The 19,676-nt window shown below is 66.0% G+C and overlaps 2 protein-coding genes across 4 annotated transcripts; one reads left to right on the top strand and one right to left on the bottom strand.

The window, feature by feature from the left end:
- Positions 1–970: 970 nt before the first annotated feature.
- On the bottom strand, positions 971–13,241 carry SPPL2B (signal peptide peptidase like 2B). 3 transcript variants are annotated; one of them, XM_079115811.1, is made up of 15 exons: positions 13,106–13,241; positions 8,677–8,796; positions 7,371–7,553; positions 6,906–6,995; positions 6,631–6,770; positions 6,024–6,163; positions 5,848–5,944; positions 5,019–5,135; positions 3,868–3,949; positions 3,486–3,560; positions 3,355–3,417; positions 3,135–3,234; positions 2,595–2,672; positions 2,043–2,203; positions 971–1,319 (listed from the first exon to the last, which is right to left on the bottom strand). In XM_079115811.1, exons 1-15 carry the CDS (start codon positions 13,160–13,162, stop codon positions 1,038–1,040), a joined length of 1,785 nt encoding a protein of 594 aa, XP_078971937.1. In that variant the 5' UTR covers positions 13,163–13,241; the 3' UTR covers positions 971–1,037. The 3 variants fall into 3 exon arrangements, with proteins under 3 accessions (XP_078971937.1, XP_078971938.1, XP_078971936.1); XM_079115810.1 differs by having other exon boundaries at positions 973–1,319; positions 6,024–6,166; XM_079115812.1 differs by lacking the exon at positions 2,595–2,672 and having other exon boundaries at positions 972–1,319; positions 6,024–6,166.
- LSM7 (LSM7 homolog, U6 small nuclear RNA and mRNA degradation associated) lies at positions 13,238–17,424 on the top strand. The gene is made up of 4 exons (XM_079115813.1): positions 13,238–13,296; positions 13,816–13,906; positions 16,277–16,348; positions 17,198–17,424. Exons 1-4 carry the CDS (start codon positions 13,291–13,293, stop codon positions 17,338–17,340), a joined length of 312 nt encoding a protein of 103 aa, XP_078971939.1. The 5' UTR covers positions 13,238–13,290; the 3' UTR covers positions 17,341–17,424.
- The last annotated feature ends 2,252 nt before the right edge of the window (positions 17,425–19,676 follow it).

Below are 19,676 nucleotides of genomic sequence, written 5' to 3'. Positions count from 1 at the left end.
GCAGAAGCAGGTTGCCCAGCCTGCAGGTCCTGTGCCCGGCGCTCAGCGTCCACGGGGAAGGTCCAGCTCCATGTCCACAACTCACCCCATTCTTTTTAGGACAGAAAGGGTAAGAGAGACGCTGGCCTTTTCCTCCAGGGAAGAAAGAAGACGTCCTCTCTCCCTGGAGGCAGAGGTGGTGTCCACAGCCTGCAGGACGCCAGGCTCCAGCACCATCCCGCGCCCCGAAGCGGGACGTGCAGGGGGACGCTAGGGCACGGGCCGCACCCTGGCTGCTCCAGCTCGGGCCTCCGTTGGTCAGTGAGGTAGAGGGCAGGAGGCCAGTTCCAGGACGTCCTCGCACCTTCCAGAGGTCCACGCGGGGATGCGCCCTCCTAGGGCTAGAGGCAGAGCCCAGGATGCCCCGCAATGCAGGTGGGGAGGAAGCAGGCGCCTCCCAGCTCAGGGCCCAGGCCTGCCCACCAGGCTGCCCAGCGCCTACCCTGCTTCACTGGGGCACAGACCCCATGCCACCCACTGACACCGCCGAGCTCCGGAACAGCCGCCTTTATTACCGCGTGGGAGTGCGGGACCCTCCCCGCAGGCCTCCGACCCTCAGGCCTTGGCTCCAGCCCCAGGGATGGGGCTGCTTCCAGGCCGGGGGCCATGGCTTCTTGGCATCTGGTCCAGGGGTCTCGGGACCTCTCAGAGCAGATGTCCTACAGGAAAGAGCCCCAGCAGGCAGCAGGGAGGAGCACCAAACAGGGTGGGCCTCGGCAGGGAGCAAGCACCCCGGGACCAAGAGCAGGACCACGCGGAAGACAGCTGGTGGGGTGGCCAAGCGGGCGGAGCAGGCGGGCGCAGGGCGCAGCTGCAGGCGGAGCAGGAGGGGGCCAGGGGACCTCGAGAGGTCTGAGCACCATGGTGGGAGAGGGGCCCGGCACAGGTCTCGTCCAGGGCAGGTGGTGACTGCTGGCGTCCATTGCAGGCGTGGGGCAGCCCCAGCATCTCAGCAAGGGGTGGATGCTGCAGCGCCCAGGAGTCCTCGCCTCCGCTCCCTAGGCCGAGGTCCCCAGCTGGGCTGCGGGGCTGGGCTGGGCCTGGGCCTGAGCCTGGCCCGCGGCTTCCAGGGTGCTGCTGCCCAGGGTCCTGGGCTCCGAGGCAGAGGCTGGGGCCTCCGTCGCCTCAGGTGTGGATGGTTCCTGAGGCTGCTCAGGGGGCAATGGGGACCTGACTGGTTCTTGGCTTGCAGGCTGTGGGGACAGCGGGGCATCCGAGTCCTTTGGAGGCTGTGGACTGTCAGCGGGAGCTGGTGCCCACTGGGTCTGAGGTAGGTCTTTCTGCAGGGAAGAGGTCCTGGATGAGGGACGGGCACCCAGAGCAGACCCATGGCAGGGGCAGCAAAACCCTGGGGCCCTTGGGTCACTGGGTAATGCAGAGGGTCAGGAGAGTGGCCATCCCCAAAGGTCCAGACCCAGGTTGGAGAGCAGGCCCTCAGGAAAGGGCAGGGTGCTGGGACCACAGGCCACAGTCCCACAAGCAGCACAGGGGGCTGCAGGGAAGAGCCCAGATCCTGGGGTGGAGGGCGAGTAGCTGCTTTCAAAGTCCGCTGGCAACCACAGCGCAGCCTCGCCCTAGGCCTGGCCCAACCCCACTCTCCTGAGGCTTCGAGGCCGACAGCGGGGCGGCCACCCGGGGTGGCAGGCACAGCTCAGGCTGTGGCACTGGGAGAGGGTCAGCAGGCTTCAGGGCTGCCGCAGGCACCCCACGCAGGCAGCTCCACGGGCAGGGAGTTGCCCTAGGGAGATGCCCCACACCTGGCGCCCGTCCCCGATGGCAGAAGCGGCGGGAGCCCAGGGTCCATGGAACGGCCTCGCTGTTCAGGAAGCACCAGGAGCGGCCACAGGAGCGGCCGCTCGTCCCACAGGCCACACCCAGGGCGCGCCCCTCCAGAGCAGGGACCCACCAGGGAGCGGGCGGAGCGGGAGGGTCTTACTCAACTTTAACCCCAGTGAGGGCTTTTGGGCTACGGCTCTCCCAGATCAGAGCAAACTGGTATTCACCGCAAAGCCGCTGCCCGTCCAGAAGGCACCCAGCTCGCGACGCCACAGCGCCACCAGGAAGCTCGCCACCAGCGTGCAGGGCACCAGGTAGAGGAGGGCAGGCTGGCCACGCTGCATGAGCGCCAGCGCCATGAACGTCGCCAGCAGGCCGATGCCGTAGGCTGCAGGGACGGGAGCGTCACCTCGGCCTGGCTGGCCCTCCCGCCTCTCCCTGGGAACGCGCTGGGCCGGGGCAGAACTGGGGAGGGCAAGGCTGCGAGGGCACCGAGACGTGGCCCGAGGGGGCAGCAGGGAGAGCTGGCTGCACGGTGCTTCCCTCCCCAGGAGCAGCAGGTGCACCTGTTGCAGGTGGCCGACCCAGCGGCACCAAGCTGCGCCAGGCCTGGCAGACCACCTCTGCTCGAGCACAGGGCACCTTGCGTGAAGGGCTCAGGGGACAGAGCACAGGGGAGACGGGAAGAGAGCCACGCCGGAGAGACCACGCAGGCCTGGGGAGGCGGGGACAGTGAGCCCTTGGGAACGGAGGCGGGCCCGGGCCGCAGCGGTGCCTACCCACGGTGCAGGCCACGAAGTAGATCCTGGACGACTGTGCCTGGAGGCCGAACCTGTGGCAGTAGGCCACCAGCAGCCCTGGGGAGGACGCCACGCCTCACCCAGGGCCCGCGCTGCTGCTGCTCCCGTCCTGGGAACCGCCACATGTGGCGGGCACTGGGACCATGTGGCGCCGGCAGGGCCTGGCCCTGGGCCTGGCATGTGCCTCAGCAGCTGCCCAGGCTGCACACCAGGCCCAGCAGCAGCTTGGCATGGCCCCTCGAGGCCTCTGCCACCCCCTCAGTGGGCGAATGGATGGCAGGGGGCCCAGCAGGGAGGTGGCGAGGACCCGCCCGGGCTCTGCAGCAGCTGGCGGACCTGTGGCCACGTGGCCAGGCCTCACCAATCCTCGTGGCCGCCCTGCAGACTCCGACCCACTGCTCCCAAGGGCGGCCCTGACGGCCGGGGCTGGGCCCGGGGTCCCTGCCGCAGGAAGACGCAAGGCCCAGCTCTGGGGCTGTCCCACCGTGCCGCCCTCCCAGAACCCGCCAGCCTCAATACCTGGCACCAGGATGTCTCCAAAGCCCAGGAGGGAGAAGGGCCGGTCACACAGGGCCAGCGGCGAAGCATTCAGCCTGGGCACCTTCAGGACCATGGGCAGCTGCAAAGGAAGCAGAGGCTCCCTCTCCAGGCCTGGCACCCTGGCATAGCCCATGTCCCACCACTCTGGTCAACACCTTAGCCCCAGCGGCCCCAAGGCCCACGTGGCCAGGTGACGTACCTTCTCCCGAGTGGCTGAGTCCGAGGGCCCAGTGGCCACCTCCACCATGATGCTGTTCCCACTCTGCACAGAACGGGTCGGGTCAGAGTCGGGGAGAAGGGAGAGGGCGTGGGAGGGCAGCGGGCACCTACCCTGGTCAGGAAGGGCGTCACGAAGACGAAGAAGACGTCGTAGATGAACAGCACCAGCAGCAGCAGCGTGCAGGCCTGCAGGCAGGACGCCGGGGCCGCTGGCTCAGGCTGCCGTCCCCCGCATGCTCGTGCCCAATAGGGACGCAGCCCGCAGAGCAGGGCAAGGAAGGGCCATGGCCAGGCCTTGGCAGGGTGGACGGGGCTGGTGGAGCCCCGAAACCCGAGTCCGGGCCCATGGGCCTGGGGAGTGACAGTTCTTCACGAGTCCCCAGGCATGACTCCTAAGGGGAGACTGACCAGCATCCCCAAGGCCGGGCTACTCGAGCTGTGACCTGCGGTCAGCAGGGCTGCAGGACACTGCCAGGCCCACCCCCTGCCTCACCTTGAATGTGGGGAGGCGGATGGTCTTCAGCATGTAGAGGCAGAAGGCCACGCCCAGGGCGTCCTGCAGGACCCAAGCCCACCTGGAAAGCAAGGCGCCTGCTGACCCGGCCGTCTACCCTCTGCCCGCCAGAGCCTCCTGCAGGCTTGGGTGGCTGCCCGTGGTGGGACGCCTCAGCCCCCCAGGGTCAGTGGGGGACAGCCCTGCACTAGGCGGCATTCCTGAGAGGCCCCTGTGCCCAGCCAGTCTCCACACAGCACCCCCTGGGGACTGGCCTTGGGGACAGGGCGTGCAGTCAGGTGCCAAGGGGCGCAACAGAGAGTACTTCCCAGAGGCCTCCGGGGCCCCTCCTGCCCTGACCTCATGCTCCCCGCCCACCGCAGGCTCCCGGCTGCCCGCACAGCAGGCCACCCCAAAACATCCTCAGCCCGAGCAGCAGGTGAAGGCGTCCCCTCAGAGGCAGCCTGGGACCTGGGCACTCAGGGAACAGGGAAGGTCCACTCTGTGCGGTGGCCAGCTTCCCAGCTTGGCTCCAACCACGCAAGCTCCAGTCTTTGTGGACAAAGGACTCAAAACATTTTCACCTCCCGTCAGTGCAGTCTGTCATGGCGCCAAGTGGCACTGTGGCCAGGAGCACTGGCTGCTCAGGGACACGCCAGGCGGTGCCAGCCACAGTGGTGGGAGTGGGCGGGGACAAGCGGCTGTCCCTGGGCCACAGTAAGGGCACCCCACAGCCCGGGAGTGTGTGGGAGGTGCGGGAGGGGACGCCCAGGCAGGCCACTCAGGCAGAGCCCATGTGCAGGGCCACTGAGCCCCCAGTGCAGGCACAGTGCCACGACAGGGGTGGGGACAGAGGGTGGCCCTGGGCCAGTGCCTCCCAGCCCCCGCCCGAGTGAGCCCCAGAGGCCAGGCAGGACAGGGTGCCTGGGGCCAGAGGGTTCAGGGCATCTCTATCCAGATTCCATCAAGGCCGGGCACCCAGCCAAACCCAGGTGAAACTGGATGTGGGCAGACAGGGCGCCACAGGAGCTGCGGGGCTCACAATGAAGCTGAAGCAGCTCCACGCTGGGGTGGCCGCAGGAGCCCAGCCCAGAGCACCTGAGGACAGCGGCGGCCCCGCCCACCAGGGCCCGCAGGGAGAAAGCACGTACTGGTCCTCGTTGCGGAAGACACCCCACACCACGCTGACGGCGATGCAGAAGAGCGCTAGGAGCAGCATGCGGGCCTGCGGGCGCTTGTGGAAGTAGGGCAGGCTGTTGTCGGGGACCCTGGGGGGGGGGCGCCCGTCAGCACCGAGCCCCGGCCCACCCCGCCCCACCAGGCTCCACACCCTCAGGTTAAGACAGGCGTCCCGTGGACAGTGGGGCCTGGAAGGGCCACGAAGGCCCTCCTGCCCAGCCCCTCTCCCTCAGCACTGCCGCTGTGGACCCCAGGAGTGCCCTGAGTGCCAGCCCTCCGCACACACATCCCACCTGGCCTAAAGTGGCCCCCTCTGGCAGACCTGGGTTCCAGGCCCTCGGCCTACCAGAGTGCCCCGAGCAGGGCTGGACTGGCCTGCAGGTTTCCCACGGGCCAAGGCCCCGGCAGCCAGCTGAGCTTGGGGCCTCTGGGCCCTTCACAGTGACCTGCAGCCTGGACACCCACGGCAGACACCTGGGGCACAGGAGCCCTGTCCCTGCTGTGACCCCACTCCCCCGGCCCTTGTGGGCTTTGCCGACAGCCCCGTGCTGGACAGCATGCAAGAGGAAGGCCGTCCAGGTGCAGAGGGACCTGAGAACCAGCACCACCTCTCAGCCCTGCCCTGCTCTGTGAACCCTGGATAGTGCTGAGTGAGCACCTGCTGTATACCCTGAACTGCAGAGACGGGTGGGGCACAGGAGGGAGAGGGTCCTGGCCCTTGGACAGGCAAAGCCTGGAGCTTCAGGGGCCAGGAAGCGGCGCCAGACCTCCGACCTCCGACCTCCTCGCGGGCAGGCTCACCTGCACCTGCAGAAGGGCAGCCTGCGCACGCAGGGCGCCAGGCAGCTGTAGAGGCCGGTGGAGGAGGCCAGGCAGAAAATCCCGATGATGGCGTAGACTGCAGGGGCAGGGCGGTGAGGCAGGGAGCCGAGCCCACCCGCGGGGCCCCAGGGTGGGCAGGGCAGGGCGGGGCGCACCCAGGTGGTCGTAGAAGTGGTACAGCAGCACCAGCATGCAGCAGCACAGGACCACAAACACGCAGATCATGACGGGCGTCACGTCCACCGCCTCGTCCTCCTGCTTCTCGGGCCCGTCGTCCCGCTTGTGCTTCATGGACCTTCTTGGAAGACACCCCAAGGTCACCAGGCACCTGGGTCAGGCCAGGGGCGGGCAGGGTGGGGCCGGCCTAGCTGAGCCCAGGGGCGAAGCAGCCGGCCCTCATGCTGGACAGCTGAGGTGGCGCAGGCCCACTGGCCGGCTGAGTCCACCTGCTACCCACAGGCGAGTGGCCACAGCACCGGGGCCAGCTCACGGGTGACGCAGGGGCACAAAAGCTCCTGGCTGCCCACGTGCCCCGAGTCCCTGGTTCCTCCTTGACTTGGCGACGGCAGAACTGCCCCAGGAGCCGCAGCCAGAGGGAGGCTCAGGGTGGACCCAGCCCCAAGCCATGCTCGGCCCTCCTGCTCCATTACAGCCTGGGGCCCTGGGCACTGCTCGAGCAGGGGCTCTGGACAGGTTGCTGAGTGGCACCCACCACCTGTCCTCCCACCAGGGCTGCAGCCCACGCCCCATGCCCTCACTCACTTCTTCACGTCCCGGCTCCCGGCCCAGTAGCCCCCGACGGCGACGGTGCCCACGGCCATGATGAAGATGATGACCATGTTGTAATCCAGCACTGGCTCACTGGGGGCGTACAGCGCCACCCGCACTGCTTGGCCGAAGCTCTGCCGCGGGGAGCAGGGCAGGGGTGGGGCTCAACACCGCCCAGGCACGCGCCCACCACTCCCGACCCAGCGGCCAGTCCCGGCCCCTGCCCAGCACCCTCCCAGACCCCAGGGGCACAGAGCAAGCAGGCCCACCCTGAAGATGTCCAGCATGTCTCTGTGGCTGAGCAGGGCCACGGGAATGCCGATCTCCTCATACTGCGTCTTGTTGCCTCCGGGGGGAACCTGCGGAGCACGCGTCACCTCCCCTCAGGGCCAGGGAGGCCAGGCTTAAGGCCCTGGCCCTGCTCCCCTAAGGGCCCTGGTAGACGGCAGGGCCTTCAGTCAGCCCAGCGGCTCTCCCAGAACAGGCCTCCCAGATCCCCTGGGGACTCAGAGCCCATCAGCAGTATGGACTGTGAACTATTCACCTTTGCCTTGTGACCACCTGGCCAGGCAGCACCCTGTTGCCTTCACACCCTACACCCAGCAGGGTCCCCCTGCCATGCTGGGTCCAGGGCTGCTCCCTGCAGGAGCAGAGCCTGGCAGGGACAGAGGACCAGGCCGTGCGGCTCTCCCTGAGGGTGACCACTGTCCCAGAGAGTGCCACACAAGACCTACCAGCTTCTCCTTGCTGACGATGAGCAGTCCGCGAGCCCCGCTGCTCTGGGCCAGCCGAACCTTCTCATAGAAGGTGCAGTTCCCGCGGGCCACCAGTGGGATCTGGTTGCTGAAGCCGCTAGCGGGGAGGTCGCTGGGGGAGCAGAGCAGCGAGGCCGTCCAGTTGCGCAGCTGCAGGAGAGACTGAGGGAGGCCGTGCCCTGAGTGGCCAGGGAGGGCGGCTGGCGGCCCCACTAAGCACCCAACAGGATGGCAGCATTTGCCCGATGCCACCCTGGCTCCCGCAGGAGTTCTCAGCCCCACTGAGACAGAGCCAGGGCAGCAGGAGGGCAGGACACATGGGGCTCTCCACGGGTTCATCTGGGGAACCAGAGGGCCTGCCGAGGGCTCCCCAGGGAAAGGCTAAGACCCCAGGTCTGCCATCCAAAGCCCAGGCCCGCACACTGCACCCCCCGAATCCGCTCAGAGCCAGCTGCTGCCCACTGTGCGCTGGCTGGCAGACAGGGCCTCCCTGCATCTCCGTGCATCCTTAGGGGACCCAGGCTGTGGACAGTGCACCCAGTGGCCCACTCAGCAGTTCTCTGCACCCAGACAACGCAGCAGCCCTCAGCTCAGGTCGCCAGACCCCGGAGGCCCTGCCATTGGCCAGGCATTGCCTGGTGTGCAGGCCGCAGAGCCGGGACAGCACGCACACGGCACACACCTGCACGTAACAGCACACACTCATTAGAACACACACTCACACAAAGCCGAGCTCACAACACACCCACTTGCAGACACCTGCCGAGGCTTGCAGCATTCACACAGGTGCGCGCACACACACACACAAGAGGGTGGCTGCTGCCTGCAGAACAGGTCTGTTAACAATGACAGGTGGACAGGTGGCCTCTGGCAGGGAAGGGGATGCAGGCTTCTGGGGTGCGAGTCGACGACCTGAGCTCCTCCAGGGCCCTCTGGGTCCAGATGCTGGCCAGCAGGGCAGGGGCTACGCCCGCGTCCAGGGCCCCAACCCATCTACCACCAGGCCTAGGACCCTCTGCCCTGGCCTGCGCAGGCTGACCCTGGCATCCAGAGCAGCACAGGGCCCGTCCATCCCCGCAGGGCCCATCTCCCACAGCCCTCTGGGCAGCTCTCGTTCATGCCAGGAAACTGAGACCAGAGGGGCTGAGGAGCTCATCCAGGCTCCACTGGCCGGGGGCACCTGCCCAGGCCTGCCTCCCGCCTGTGGCAACTCGGGCCTTTCCTGCAAGCTGGGCAGGAAGCATAGCCACGCAGCCAGAGTGAGTCCAGGGGAGCAGACACTCACGGCTTTGCTGAGGTCCTGTGGCAGGTGGGCCCACTGCGGGTTGTACAGAATGCAGTAGTCCTTGCCTCGGGGGGTCCCGCTCTCCGAGAGCACGTGCACCATGCCATACTCACAGGCCACCTGTGGAAGGGATGAGGTGGCAGTCAGAGACCCCATTAGGTACAGCACCCAGGGACCTGTGCATGCCTGAGGAAGGGGTGCCTGTATTTACTGTGTCTAGAGACGTTTCTGTCCTCCTCTCAGCAGGACAGACAAAACACGATTAACTGAGATACACACGTGCGTACTTACACACACACACACTTTCTTTTGTAGTGTGGGGATAGAAACCAGGACCTTGTGCGTGGCTGGCAAGCACTAACCACTGAGCAACACCCCTGCTCCTGAGTGTCACATTCTATGGCTGGGGAGGAGGGGGTGGCAGGGAAGCTAAGGAGCACACCTTTCCAGGCAGGCCTGGGCTGACCATAGCTATGTCTGCCAGGCACGCCTAGGGGTCACAGGTTTCTGCATCAAGAAAACAGGATGAGGCTGGGTTGGAGCTCAGTGGTTACTGGTTGCCTGGCATGTGTGAGGCCCTGGGCTTGACACTCAGCACCACGTATATAAATAAAACAAAGGTCCATAGACAACCAAAAGAAATCCGAAAGCAAAAAAATAGAAAGAAAACAGGATGGCCCCACCCCATGAGGCCTCCCAGGACCAGCAGGGACAGTAACAGACAGAGCCTCGGGAGGAGTCCCACGGCGCGGGGGGACTCTGCATCAGCAGTTCTGTCTCTAGGCTCTGGAGGTCAATTGTGGCCAGGACGACGGGGCAAGGTGGGATGTCTGAGCTTTCAGCACCCCAGCAATTTGGGGGATGGCCCTCGACCCCCTAGGCCTGCATTATAGCTGGTCACAAGACCAGGACAACTGGGTACAGGTCAGAGGGACCCCTGTTCAACACCCCATCAGCTCCCAGGGGAACAAGACAGGAAGCACACAGAACAAAGGGCCCAAAGTGGGGCAGGCGGGAGGTCTCACCAGTCAGTAACCAGCTGTCCCCATCCTGCTCTCTTCCAAGCCCCAGGAGACAGGAGGTGGCCAGAGTCGGTCTCCCACTGGGAGCAGGGAGGCACTGGTCGCCACCTGGCACCCCGCCTTCCCACCTGCCAGCAGCAGCCACGGACAGTGCTCTCACTGAGGCAGAGGGACAGGACCTGGGGCTCGGGAGGCTGCCTGAAGGTGGCAAAGACAGCCTGGGACAGGAGGGCTAGACACCCACTCCCACGGCCAGAGAGGGATCCGGCTGCGGGGAAACACCTTTGTACACAAACCCCCCACCGCCGCTCACCCCACTCCCCTGCGCCCCACCTGGCTGGGGGGCGTGGCCTGAGCCTCGGTCCTCCAAGCAGGGCTGCCGTGCAGTCGCCTGTGGCCCACAGCTGCTTCCTGGCTCCCCGTCCCCAGAGCCCTGCCAGCACCTGACAAGGGCGATCTGTCACCATGGGTCTGAGAGTTGGGGTGCAGGGGGTTCTGTGGAAGAGGGCCCTGGCAAGCTGGGGAGCTGCCAGGCTGCAGAGGGGACGGGGTCCCGGAGAGGCCCTTGGCCTCAGAGCTGGGTGTGCACACACAGCCTGCTGGGTCAGGCTCCTGCCACGGGCAGACACGTGTGGTGTCTCCTGGGGACCTGCCACAGAAACTAGCAGGCAGCAGGTGCTGGCTTGGCGATGCACGGATGGGTGCCAACTGCACCTAGCTGCTGAGACTGGCGCAGCAGGGTTCACCATGACACCACACGCCACAGGCTCTGCTGGGTTAGAGGTGGGGAAAGGGAAGCTCTAGCTTGGCCAAGGGGAGAATCCCCTGAGGACCTGGCCATCTCCAGGTGGCAAGGTGGTATAAGTCCACAGGGACTGTCCCCACAGCCTGGTGCCAACATGGGGACAGACCTCAAGCCCTGCATCCCAAACTGCTGACCACGGGCCCCAACGCCAGCTCTGGCGCTTTGCTGGTTCTGTTGTCTTGGGTAGGTGCTGTGCCCCTGGCGCCAACCATCAGTGAGATAATGACCCTGTCTGCCGCCAGGCTGCTGGGTGTGTCCTGGGAAGGAGTTCACAGGGCGCCGAGTTGGAGCTGAGGAGCACTCTCAGGAGGGGCGGGGGAGGGTGGCCCGAGGATAGCAGTCGGCTGCCCTCACCCAACCACACACCTCTCACCAGCTCTCCCCTCCAAATTTCCCCTGCAGATTGCCCTCCAAGGACATCATCGGCGTCCCTGGTTCCCTGGAAGTCACGTAGCTCCCACCAAGTTCCCAGCCCCTGGCATCTGCTCCAGGAAGGGTTATGGGCCACAGAGGGGCTCAGAATGCACACCCCATGGCAGGCCCACCTTCTGATGGCTGTCTGCTTGGAACAGTCCATCCCGGAGCACAGGGTCCAAGGCTCCCCACCACACAGGCAGAGCTAAGAACGGCCACTGGGACCACGTGACCTACAAAGCCCAACTCACTGGCCCTTCCCAGGAGACCGCCCAACACCATTCTGGGGGATCATGGCTTTTAGTGAAAAGTGTCCTTTGTGCAAAACGGAAATTGATAGAACTGTTTCTCTTCAAAAACGTCATTTAAGAACACAAAAGTACATTCATGGATTTTCCTCCTCACAACCTGTAAAACTGATTTTCCATTGAAAAGTAAGCCTATGCTCTCCGCAGTCACCCAGGGAAACGGGGTCTCACTTTGAAGAATTTCCCTGCCTGCTGTGTTGAAGGACCTGGGAGAAGACTTTCAGAGGACCCAGTTGCAAAGGCACCTTGTATTCTAGTTAAGCCCACAGGAATCTGGAGGCCATACGAAGGTGGCCTCCTGAGAGCAGGCCTGAAGAAGCAGCCACCTGCATGCTTTGCAGTGACGAACCTCGGAAACTTCTGGAGAGCTGTTTCAGAGCCATCACAAAGTATCTGACACCACAGGGTCTCCACAAAGGAGTCAACCGCGCAAGCAGCCTTCCAATAAGACTCCTGGGAGGGAAGGTGGGCCACAAGCCACTAAGCAGCAGGCACCACTTGTGACCTCAACCCCCATCCACATTGTCCTAACCGGAAAGAGGGGTGTAACTGGGAATGGCCCACCTGCCCAGGGTCAGAAAACACCACGGAGTTTAGGACTGTCACCAAGCAGTCTCCGCCTGGGAAGAGCTGGTCTCCTTCTTGTGCACCTGGATTCCAACGTCCACCCCACCACTCTACTGCTGCTCACCTCCAGCCCCAGCACAAAGTCTCCCAGCACCTGGCCTGAGGACCGCAGCTCCATCCTGCCCTTACCCTGCCCCTCCTCAGGGGGCCCCTGCCTCGCCCCCCAGTCCTGAGGGGGCTGCCCTGGCCTCCCTCCAAGGTCGCCTGAAGCCCCGCTTTGTAGAGGCGTCTTTGTGGCGTGTGGCGGAGGCACTTCTCCCTCAAGCACTAAAGCACCCCACTGCCAGGCCTGCCGCTCCTCCAAGCAGGCCACAGCTGTCACACTCCGGGTGCCCTGGCTGCCCATGACACCTTCCTCTGCCATCCTCTCCCAGCGAATCCCTGTCCTACCTCCCAAGCAAATACTCCCACCCTCTATGGTGACCCCGACCCTGCAGCCGCCTCTCTTGCTCTCTCCTCACTCAAGACATCTGAAGAGCGCCAATCCCTCCCTAAGACAGGGCAGCACAGGGAACATCCAGCAGGCTGGAAAAGCAGCGGGGACCAGAAGGACGGTCGGGGCACTGCAGGGTGACAAGCCTGAGAGCAAAAGGTCTTCGGCGAGCCGCCTGGGATCAGAACAGCTTCCCCACCCGGCCAGGGGGCTGGGGAACAGCAGGGGGCCGCTGGACACACGGGACCTGACCCAGAGATCGGCCGGAGGCGGCGGCAAAAGCAGTCACAGGGAGCAAGGGACAGACGGGCGGGGTGTCCGGCTCGGCACGAAGAGGAGGTCCAGGCTGACGGTGGCAGGAGGGAGGGCAGACCCGGACGCCTGGCATTCCCCGCGCCAGCGCGCTCGCCCGAGCCCCCGTGCTAGGCCACCCAACCTGTCAAAGGCGCAGCGGCTCCTGGCCGCACGGCGGGCGCTGCCGCCGCTCTGCGGACGCGGGCGCGGCTCCAGGCGCGGCTCCAGGCGGGGCTCGGGGCGCGCCCGCTTCCAGGGCGGGCTCGGGACCCTCCTCCAGCGGCCAGGCCCGGAGACCGCGCTCGCGCGGGACGGCCCCGGCCGGGGCTCGCCGGCGTCGGGCCCGCTCCGCCGGAGGGACACGCCGGGAGGGGGTCGGCAGCCCCGGCCGCGGCCACAGAGCCGGGGCCCGCGGGCCCGCAAGGTCACGGCCGCGCCCCGGGGCGCGCGGGGGGCTCGGGCCGGCGGGCCGCGCGGGGCGGGCCGAGGGCGGCAGCCGCGGGGCCGCGGGGCGCGCAGCCCTCACCTGGGCCGCGAGGAGCAGAAGGGCCGTGGCGAGCCGCGCCAGCGCCGCCGCCGCCATGTCCGCGGGTCCCGCCGCAGCCGAAGGCACAAGTTTCCCTGCGACGCCCCGGGCGCCGCGCCGCGCATGCGCCGTCCTGCGCGCAGGGTCAAAGGGCGCGGCGCCTGCGCGGCGCGGCGGGCGGCAAGATGGCGGTGCGCGCGGGCCGGGCGAGGGGGCGGGGAGCGGGACGGGGCTGCGGGGACCGGGACGGGGACGGGGAGCGGGGACGGGGCTGCGGGGACCGGGACGGGGACGGGGAGCGGGGACGGGGCTGCGGGGACCGGGACGGGGACGGGACTGCGGGGACCGGGACGGGGAGCGAGGACCGGGACGGGGACAGGGCTGCAGGGACCGGGGCTATAGACGGGATGGGGAGCCGGGACGGGGCCGCGGGGACCGGGACGGGGAGCGGGACCGGGGCTACGGACAGGGCGGGGAGCGGGCACTGGGATGGGGCTGGGGACGGGTGGAAGGAGGCTGCTGTCCGGGCGTGTGGCGGGGTGGCAGAGGGACACGGGTCGCCGATGGGGGACACGGGGCCAGGTCAGCTGCCCCCGCAGGTGCTTGTGGCCGCTTGGGGATGGGCCGCAGGGCTGGGGAGCTGCGGGATGGGGGCGCGTGGGGTTTGGAGGGCTGCGGGCTGCGCGCTCATGCGGCGCGCTTCCCCCCAGGACAAGGAGAAGAAGAAGAAGGAGAGCATCTTGGACCTGTCCAAGTACATCGACAAGACCATTCGGGTGAAATTCCAGGGAGGCCGCGAAGGTGAGGTTCGGGCACCCTGGCTGGGCGGTGGGGACAGGAGGACGCCAGCGGCAGGGTCGCCTGCACTTGACCTTACTGCTTCATGCAGTCAGACCAACAGCTGGAAGGTAGGCACAGGCGTGCCCACCATGCAGGTGGGGAAGCAGGCAAAACCCAAGGGGGCACAGCTGGTGCGGGGACCCCGGTCTTCGCCTCCCTCTGGACCTGTTTCTGCAGCTCCCCCCAGAAGCTGCCCCGCTCCCTGATCTTCGCTTCTATTCCTGCCCCCATGCACTGTGGTCCCCGCCTCTGCCCTGGGGACCTGTAGTACCAGATGAGCCTCCGGTTGGGCATCCCCGGCACGCAGCACCCCTGGCCTCCCCCATTCCATGCCAGGAGCGCTCCTGGTAGTGACAACCACAGTGCCCCAGATAGGGCCAGTGCCCCTTAGGGCAGTCACCGCTGGTTGACCACAGTTCTGGCCAAAGGCACCTGTTAGAGTGGGCCTCCTTGAATCTTCCGGGCTCCCCGCCGCGCTGGGTGAAGTGACGCAGCCGTGGGCCCTGGCAGCTCTGGGCTTTGGGCCTGGACCACCCTCTCTGCGTCTCACTTCCTCCTGGCACACAGGCTGACTCCCACTCCCCGGGTGGTAGTGCAAACCCCAGGCTCCCAGCAGGTGGCTCTGCCCGCAGCAGGCACAGTTGCCATCTGGCCCAGGGGCAGCCTCGGCGGTGCTTGGTTCCTTCCTTCTAAGACAGGACCCAGGCCCAGGCTGAGGCGCGGGCGGTGGCAACAGAGCCCCATAAGCACAGTGCTGAACTTCCGGGTGAAGCCACAGTCAGCCCCTGGAGCCGAGCCACGGGTGCTCCGTGGGCCGTGCTGGTGCCTGGCTGCAGGTGCCTGAGTGGGACACGGCTTTTGCTTTTCAGCAGGGCTGCCTCTGTTTTCTGCTTTGGGTAGCAGATTGCCAACCAGGTTAGCAGGTTAAACAGCACAGAGTCATCATCTCACAGAACCTAGAGGCTGAGAGCCCAGTGCCTGGGGCTCAGGGTCTCCTGGACATCATAATACAGGGCCTGTCCTCACAGACTCCACCCCTTTTCCAAGTTCGCTGGCTGTGCTGGCAGAACTCAGTTCCTTGTGGTTGTAGATTGGGCCCTGGGCTTCTGATGGTGGTGGCTGTGGACACCCATTCCTGCCTGGGGCTCTCTGCGCTCCTGTGGTATGGGTTGAGCAGACATTTGTTCAAATTGTGGGCCAGCAGGAGAATGTCTGAGAAAGTGCCGGTCCTTGAAGGTCCCACCTGATTAGGCCAGGCCCACCCATAGTCATCTTCCTTACATTAACTCAAAACTCTTTGCTCATTGTTACATAACCTTATCTTAGGAGAGATACCCTATGATAAACCCACAGTCGGGCCAGGGTTACACAGGTGTGTTCACCCAGGTCAAGGGATGTTGTCTGCATTTGGAGACCTGCCTACCAGCCACAGTGCTCAGCTTGTGATAAGGTGGAGTCCTGGGGGCACACTCACCTGGCTGCACCAGCTCGGGCCAGGTACCTGTGTCTGTTGCTGCACCCTGCTCTCTGCAAGCGCTCAGGCAGGCGCCCTTGCAACCTTCATTGGTCAGGGGAGAGGCCTGTACACAGAGAAGGACCCCAGCACAGAGCCAGAGGCTCAGCAGTGAGTGCACAGCTCTGCCTTTGCAGCTTCTGATGGTGTGCTGACCCCTTGTCTAAACAGGCAGGGTGCGGTGCAGGCCTGCCCTGGGCAGCATGGCCATGGCGTGGCTCCTCCATGCCTTCGAAGGGACGTGAGAGAAATGGAGTGGCGCCCGCTCCCACAGAGGTTCCCATGGGCAAGGAGTCGGGAAGGGGCTGCCCAGGTGCACCTGTCCACTGGAGGGAGCGGCGAGAGGGCTGGAAGCAGGGAGCAGGCTGTGCAGGGCTGTGCCCAGGAGCGCGTGGGCGCTCGACCATCCCCTCTCGGGGTGGTCTTAGACCTGGAGAGAAGGCCCAGAGCCTGGGAGGAGTCATCCCGAGAGCCCCTGAAGACCCCTGCCCACCGGGCGCCCTGCGAGCCCTGGGTCCCCGGGACAGGCTGAGAAGGCATCCCCTGGTTCTTACGAGCTTTAAGTCACGGGAGAAGGCGCCAGAAAGAAAGGCATTTCTGAGCTCGAGGAGCAGGTGGCGCGCAGCATGGGCCCATCTCCAGTCGCTTCCGCGGTGGCTCCGGTGGCGCTCTGGGCGCTGGCCCCTGCCTGCTGCAGCAAGCTTGCACCAGGCGTTCTGAGGGGAGGAGGAGGGCAGCTGGACCTGGCAGGAGGACGCCAGGCCTGCCCAGGACCACCGCTGCCTTTGCCTCATGTGCCGTCCTCGATGCCCCCGCAGCCAGCGGCATCCTCAAGGGCTTCGACCCGCTGCTGAACCTCGTGCTGGACGGCACCATCGAGTACATGCGAGGTGAGCCAAGTGGAAGGGCGGGCGCTGGGCCACTCGCCCTGGTCCTGGGTGCTGGCAAGGCTGGAAGGGCCACCTGTCACCTCAGGGCTTGGGAGACGGCAGGCACACTGCCAGTCCTGGCGTCTCGGCGCCTGGGCGCTCGAGCCTGTGGTGCCCTGGGAGGCAGGAGCTTGCAGAGGCCACTGCTGCTCCTGCCCCTGCAGCACAGGGCCTGTCCCACCAGAGGAACCTCCCCTTCCCTGCCCTGGCAGCCCAGTGGGTCAGCCCGCCCAGCCCTGTCCATCAGCCCAAGTCCCCAGCTCAGCAAGGCACTTAGGGCAGGGGAACATCTGGCCCCTTGACCTGTCCTGTGGTTAAACAGGATTCACTCTCCAGCCGGGTGTGGTGATCCCACGCCCGTCAGCCCAGCAGCTCAGGAGGCTGAGGCAGGAGGATGCAAGTTCAAAGCCAGCCTCAGCAATAGTGAGGCCCTGTCTCCAAATCAAACAGAGGCGCTGGGGTGTGCTCAGTGCTCCCGTGCTCGGGGTCGATCCCTGGCCTGGGGAAGGGGTGCTGGCTGAAGTGCTCGCCTCAGGGCAAGGCCTGGGCTGGACCCGTGTGGCCCCCAGAGGTGCCCAGCCTGCAGGCCACCCGTGCCACCGCTGTCGCCCCGGCACCTGTGCCCCACAAGCTCCAGGGCAGGGCCTGTGTCCCCCAGCCTCTGAGGTCCTGCTCACAGAAGGGGGTGCTGCACGGGGTGTCCTTGGGCTCTGGGCAGCGTCAGGAGAGGCCGCCCCTGGGTCCAGGTCCCTCGCGCTGTCTGCCTTGGGACGCAGGGTGGAGCCAGCGCACGGCCCTGTCTCCCCGCAGATCCTGATGACCAGTACAAGCTGACCGAGGACACCCGCCAGCTGGGCCTGGTGGTCTGCCGCGGCACCTCGGTGGTGCTCATCTGCCCGCAGGACGGCATGGAGGCCATCCCCAACCCCTTCATCCAGCAGCAGGATGCCTAGCCGGCCCCGCGGCCAGCTCTGTGGACTCGGCTGCCCCCGGCGGGGGCCAGTGTTGGTTTTCTTAATAAAATGGCCGCTCAAGCACTTGGGCTCTTGGATCCTGCCAGGGCAGGGGGTCCAGGGTGACCAGCATATGCAGCTCAGGGGACAGACAGGGAATCGGGGCCTGGTTCTGTGAGGACCGTGCCGGCTCGTCTGCCTCCACCACAGCTGGACAGCCCCTGGCCGGTCCCGACAGGCCTCCTCCCTGCTTCCGTGGTCCTGCCCCGCCTGGCCCTCGCCCGCAGCCCAGCCAGCCTTGGGCCTTCCCACCACCGTTTCCGCGTCCTTGTTGGGCTTGTCCTGGACGTTGCCCCCTCAAGTCTGATCTCCACTGAGGCCAACAGCATGCCAGGAGCCAGGGGAGGCAGGGGGCTGCCCAGACTGGAGCCAGGGGCCCGCAGCTGGGGAGAAAGGCTGGGACAGGAGGGGGCTGGCCTCTGGAGCAGCCCAGACATCTGGCCAGGCCCTGCCTCCACTCCCCGTGCCTGCGAGGTCTCATTCCTGGGCCAGAGTCCAGGAGGGCTCTGCGGGCCCAACTGCAGGCTCACACCCCAGGGAGGGGCAGCCAGGACCCTGGGGCAAGCCCTGCACAGGACATCCAGCCCACCACGCCTCCGCCAGGGAGCAGCCGCCAGCGCCAGGACAGGCCACAAGCCCGGGCACTGGAGCCACGGCCCCAGATTCACCTCCACTTGTTCCTAGGTCGCCCTGCGGGAGACAGTGGCCTCCACCGGGGCGGCGACAGCAGCAAGGCTGTGGGGCTCGCTGGAGCCTTGCGGGCAGCAGGGGCAGAGAGGTCTGGTGTGCCCACCCCCAGCTCTCCTGCAGGGGGAGCAAAGCCCTCCAGGGCAGCCCAGCCCCGCCTGGCCCAGCCTGCCCCACCAGGGCTCGCCCTCCACGCCTCCCGTCCTGCCCTGACGCCTGCTGTGCTGCCCAGGCCCTGCCTACCTTCTCCGTCAGGCTCAGGAGGAGGCGTGGCGGGCACTCCGGCCAGGCCACGCCCACACCAAGCCCAGAGCTGGACCCGGGCTTCCTGGGACTCCGGCAGAGCGCCCAGAAGAGGCCCGCAGAGCCGATTCCGCCGCGCCACTGGAGGGCGCCACTCTGACCTAGTTTGGAAGACAGGCAACCGCCCAGCTGCCCATTGCCAGGGAGCAGCCGCGTGAAGCCAGGTGCTTCTGCCAGCCGCAAAGCCACTGTTGGTGAGGCAGGTCTGCTCTCCCGGCAAGGAGGGCTCTACTCCATCCGTGCTGGCCTCCAGGCTTGGTGGCTGCCTGCCACCCCAGCTACTCCGGAGGCTGAGGCAGGAGGATCACAAATTCCAGCCTCAGCAACTTAGCAAGGCCCCCCATCTCAAAAAGGGCTGTGGCTTCTGTGGAGGAGTCGCCCAGCTTCCACCCCAGCGCTACAAAAGTGAAGCAGCAGCGGTTTTATGCACTGTGCTCCAGAGGTGTCCCTCAGGGTGGAGGGCCATGGAAGCTTGCTGACGGAGGCCTGTGACTTCAGCACAGTGCCGCAGCATCACACCGCGTACTGAGATGACGGGTTCACAGGGTCTTACGCTTCTGTGCACTTAAACAGTGAGAGTTGGGTGCAGTGGCCCAGGCCTGTAGTCTCAGAAGCTGGGGAGGCTGAAGCAGGAGGATTACAAGTTCAAGGCCAGCTTCAGCAACTTAGGGAGACCCTGACTCTAAATAAAAAATAAAAAGGGTGGGGATGTGGCTTAGGGGCTAAGCACCCCTGAGTTCAACCCCCAGCACCAGAAAATAAATGTGGACGAGAAAGCTCCGCGAGGGGGCAGGCCCCCCGGGCCCGAAGACGGCGGCCTAGGGGTGTCACCAGCACTGAACGTCTTAATGTTTTAAAAGAAAAAATTTAATATTTAATGTTTTACCTTTAATATTACATTGACATTTTAATATTTTAGAAGGCGTCAGAGAAGGGCAGACGCAGAGAGACCAGGAGGGGAAGGCACGGGCGGAGACCGGAAGGAGGGCGCCGTCTCTGAGGTGACACTGGATCTCCAGGTCTCCACCCCCCGGGCCCCACACCGCAGCTGCCATGCCGTCAGGAGGCCGCCCGCTGACCCCGGCCGCCGTCCCACCCTTCCACCTCCCTGCCCGCGGCCAGTGCAGGCCTCGGGGCTCGGCGCAGGGGCCGTGCCCACCCGACCAGAGGCCAGGCCTGCTGCACGTGCCCACGGTGACCAAGGCCCTCGGCTTCCAGGTCCTGGCCGAGAGGCCTCGGGTCTTGTCTACAGAGGCGCCCCTCTGGGAGACTCGGACAGTGGCGCC

The sequence above is a fragment of the Sciurus vulgaris genome (assembly GCF_902686455.1).
Source record: "Sciurus vulgaris genome assembly, chromosome: 16".
In the NCBI taxonomy this organism is placed as follows: Eukaryota; Metazoa; Chordata; class Mammalia; order Rodentia; family Sciuridae; genus Sciurus; species Sciurus vulgaris.
The sequence above is the reverse complement of the archived record's forward strand: the minus strand, read 5'-3'. Positions and strand labels throughout refer to the sequence as shown.

Coding starts and splice junctions, on each gene's coding strand:
- SPPL2B (XM_079115810.1), bottom strand. CDS start 13,162: ATGGCGGCGGCGGCGCTGGCGCGGCTCGCCACGGCCCTTCTGCTCCTC. Junction 8,797..13,105: donor TTCTGCTCCTCGCGGCCCAG/GTGAGGGCTGCG, acceptor TCCCTTCCACAG/GTGGCCTGTGAGTATGGCAT. Junction 5,136..5,847: donor CTGCCCTTCTGCAGGTGCAG/GTGAGCCTGCCC, acceptor CCCCCCCCCCAG/GGTCCCCGACAACAGCCTGC.
- LSM7 (XM_079115813.1), top strand. Junction 13,907..16,276: donor ATTCCAGGGAGGCCGCGAAG/GTGAGGTTCGGG, acceptor ATGCCCCCGCAG/CCAGCGGCATCCTCAAGGGC. Junction 16,349..17,197: donor CACCATCGAGTACATGCGAG/GTGAGCCAAGTG, acceptor GTCTCCCCGCAG/ATCCTGATGACCAGTACAAG.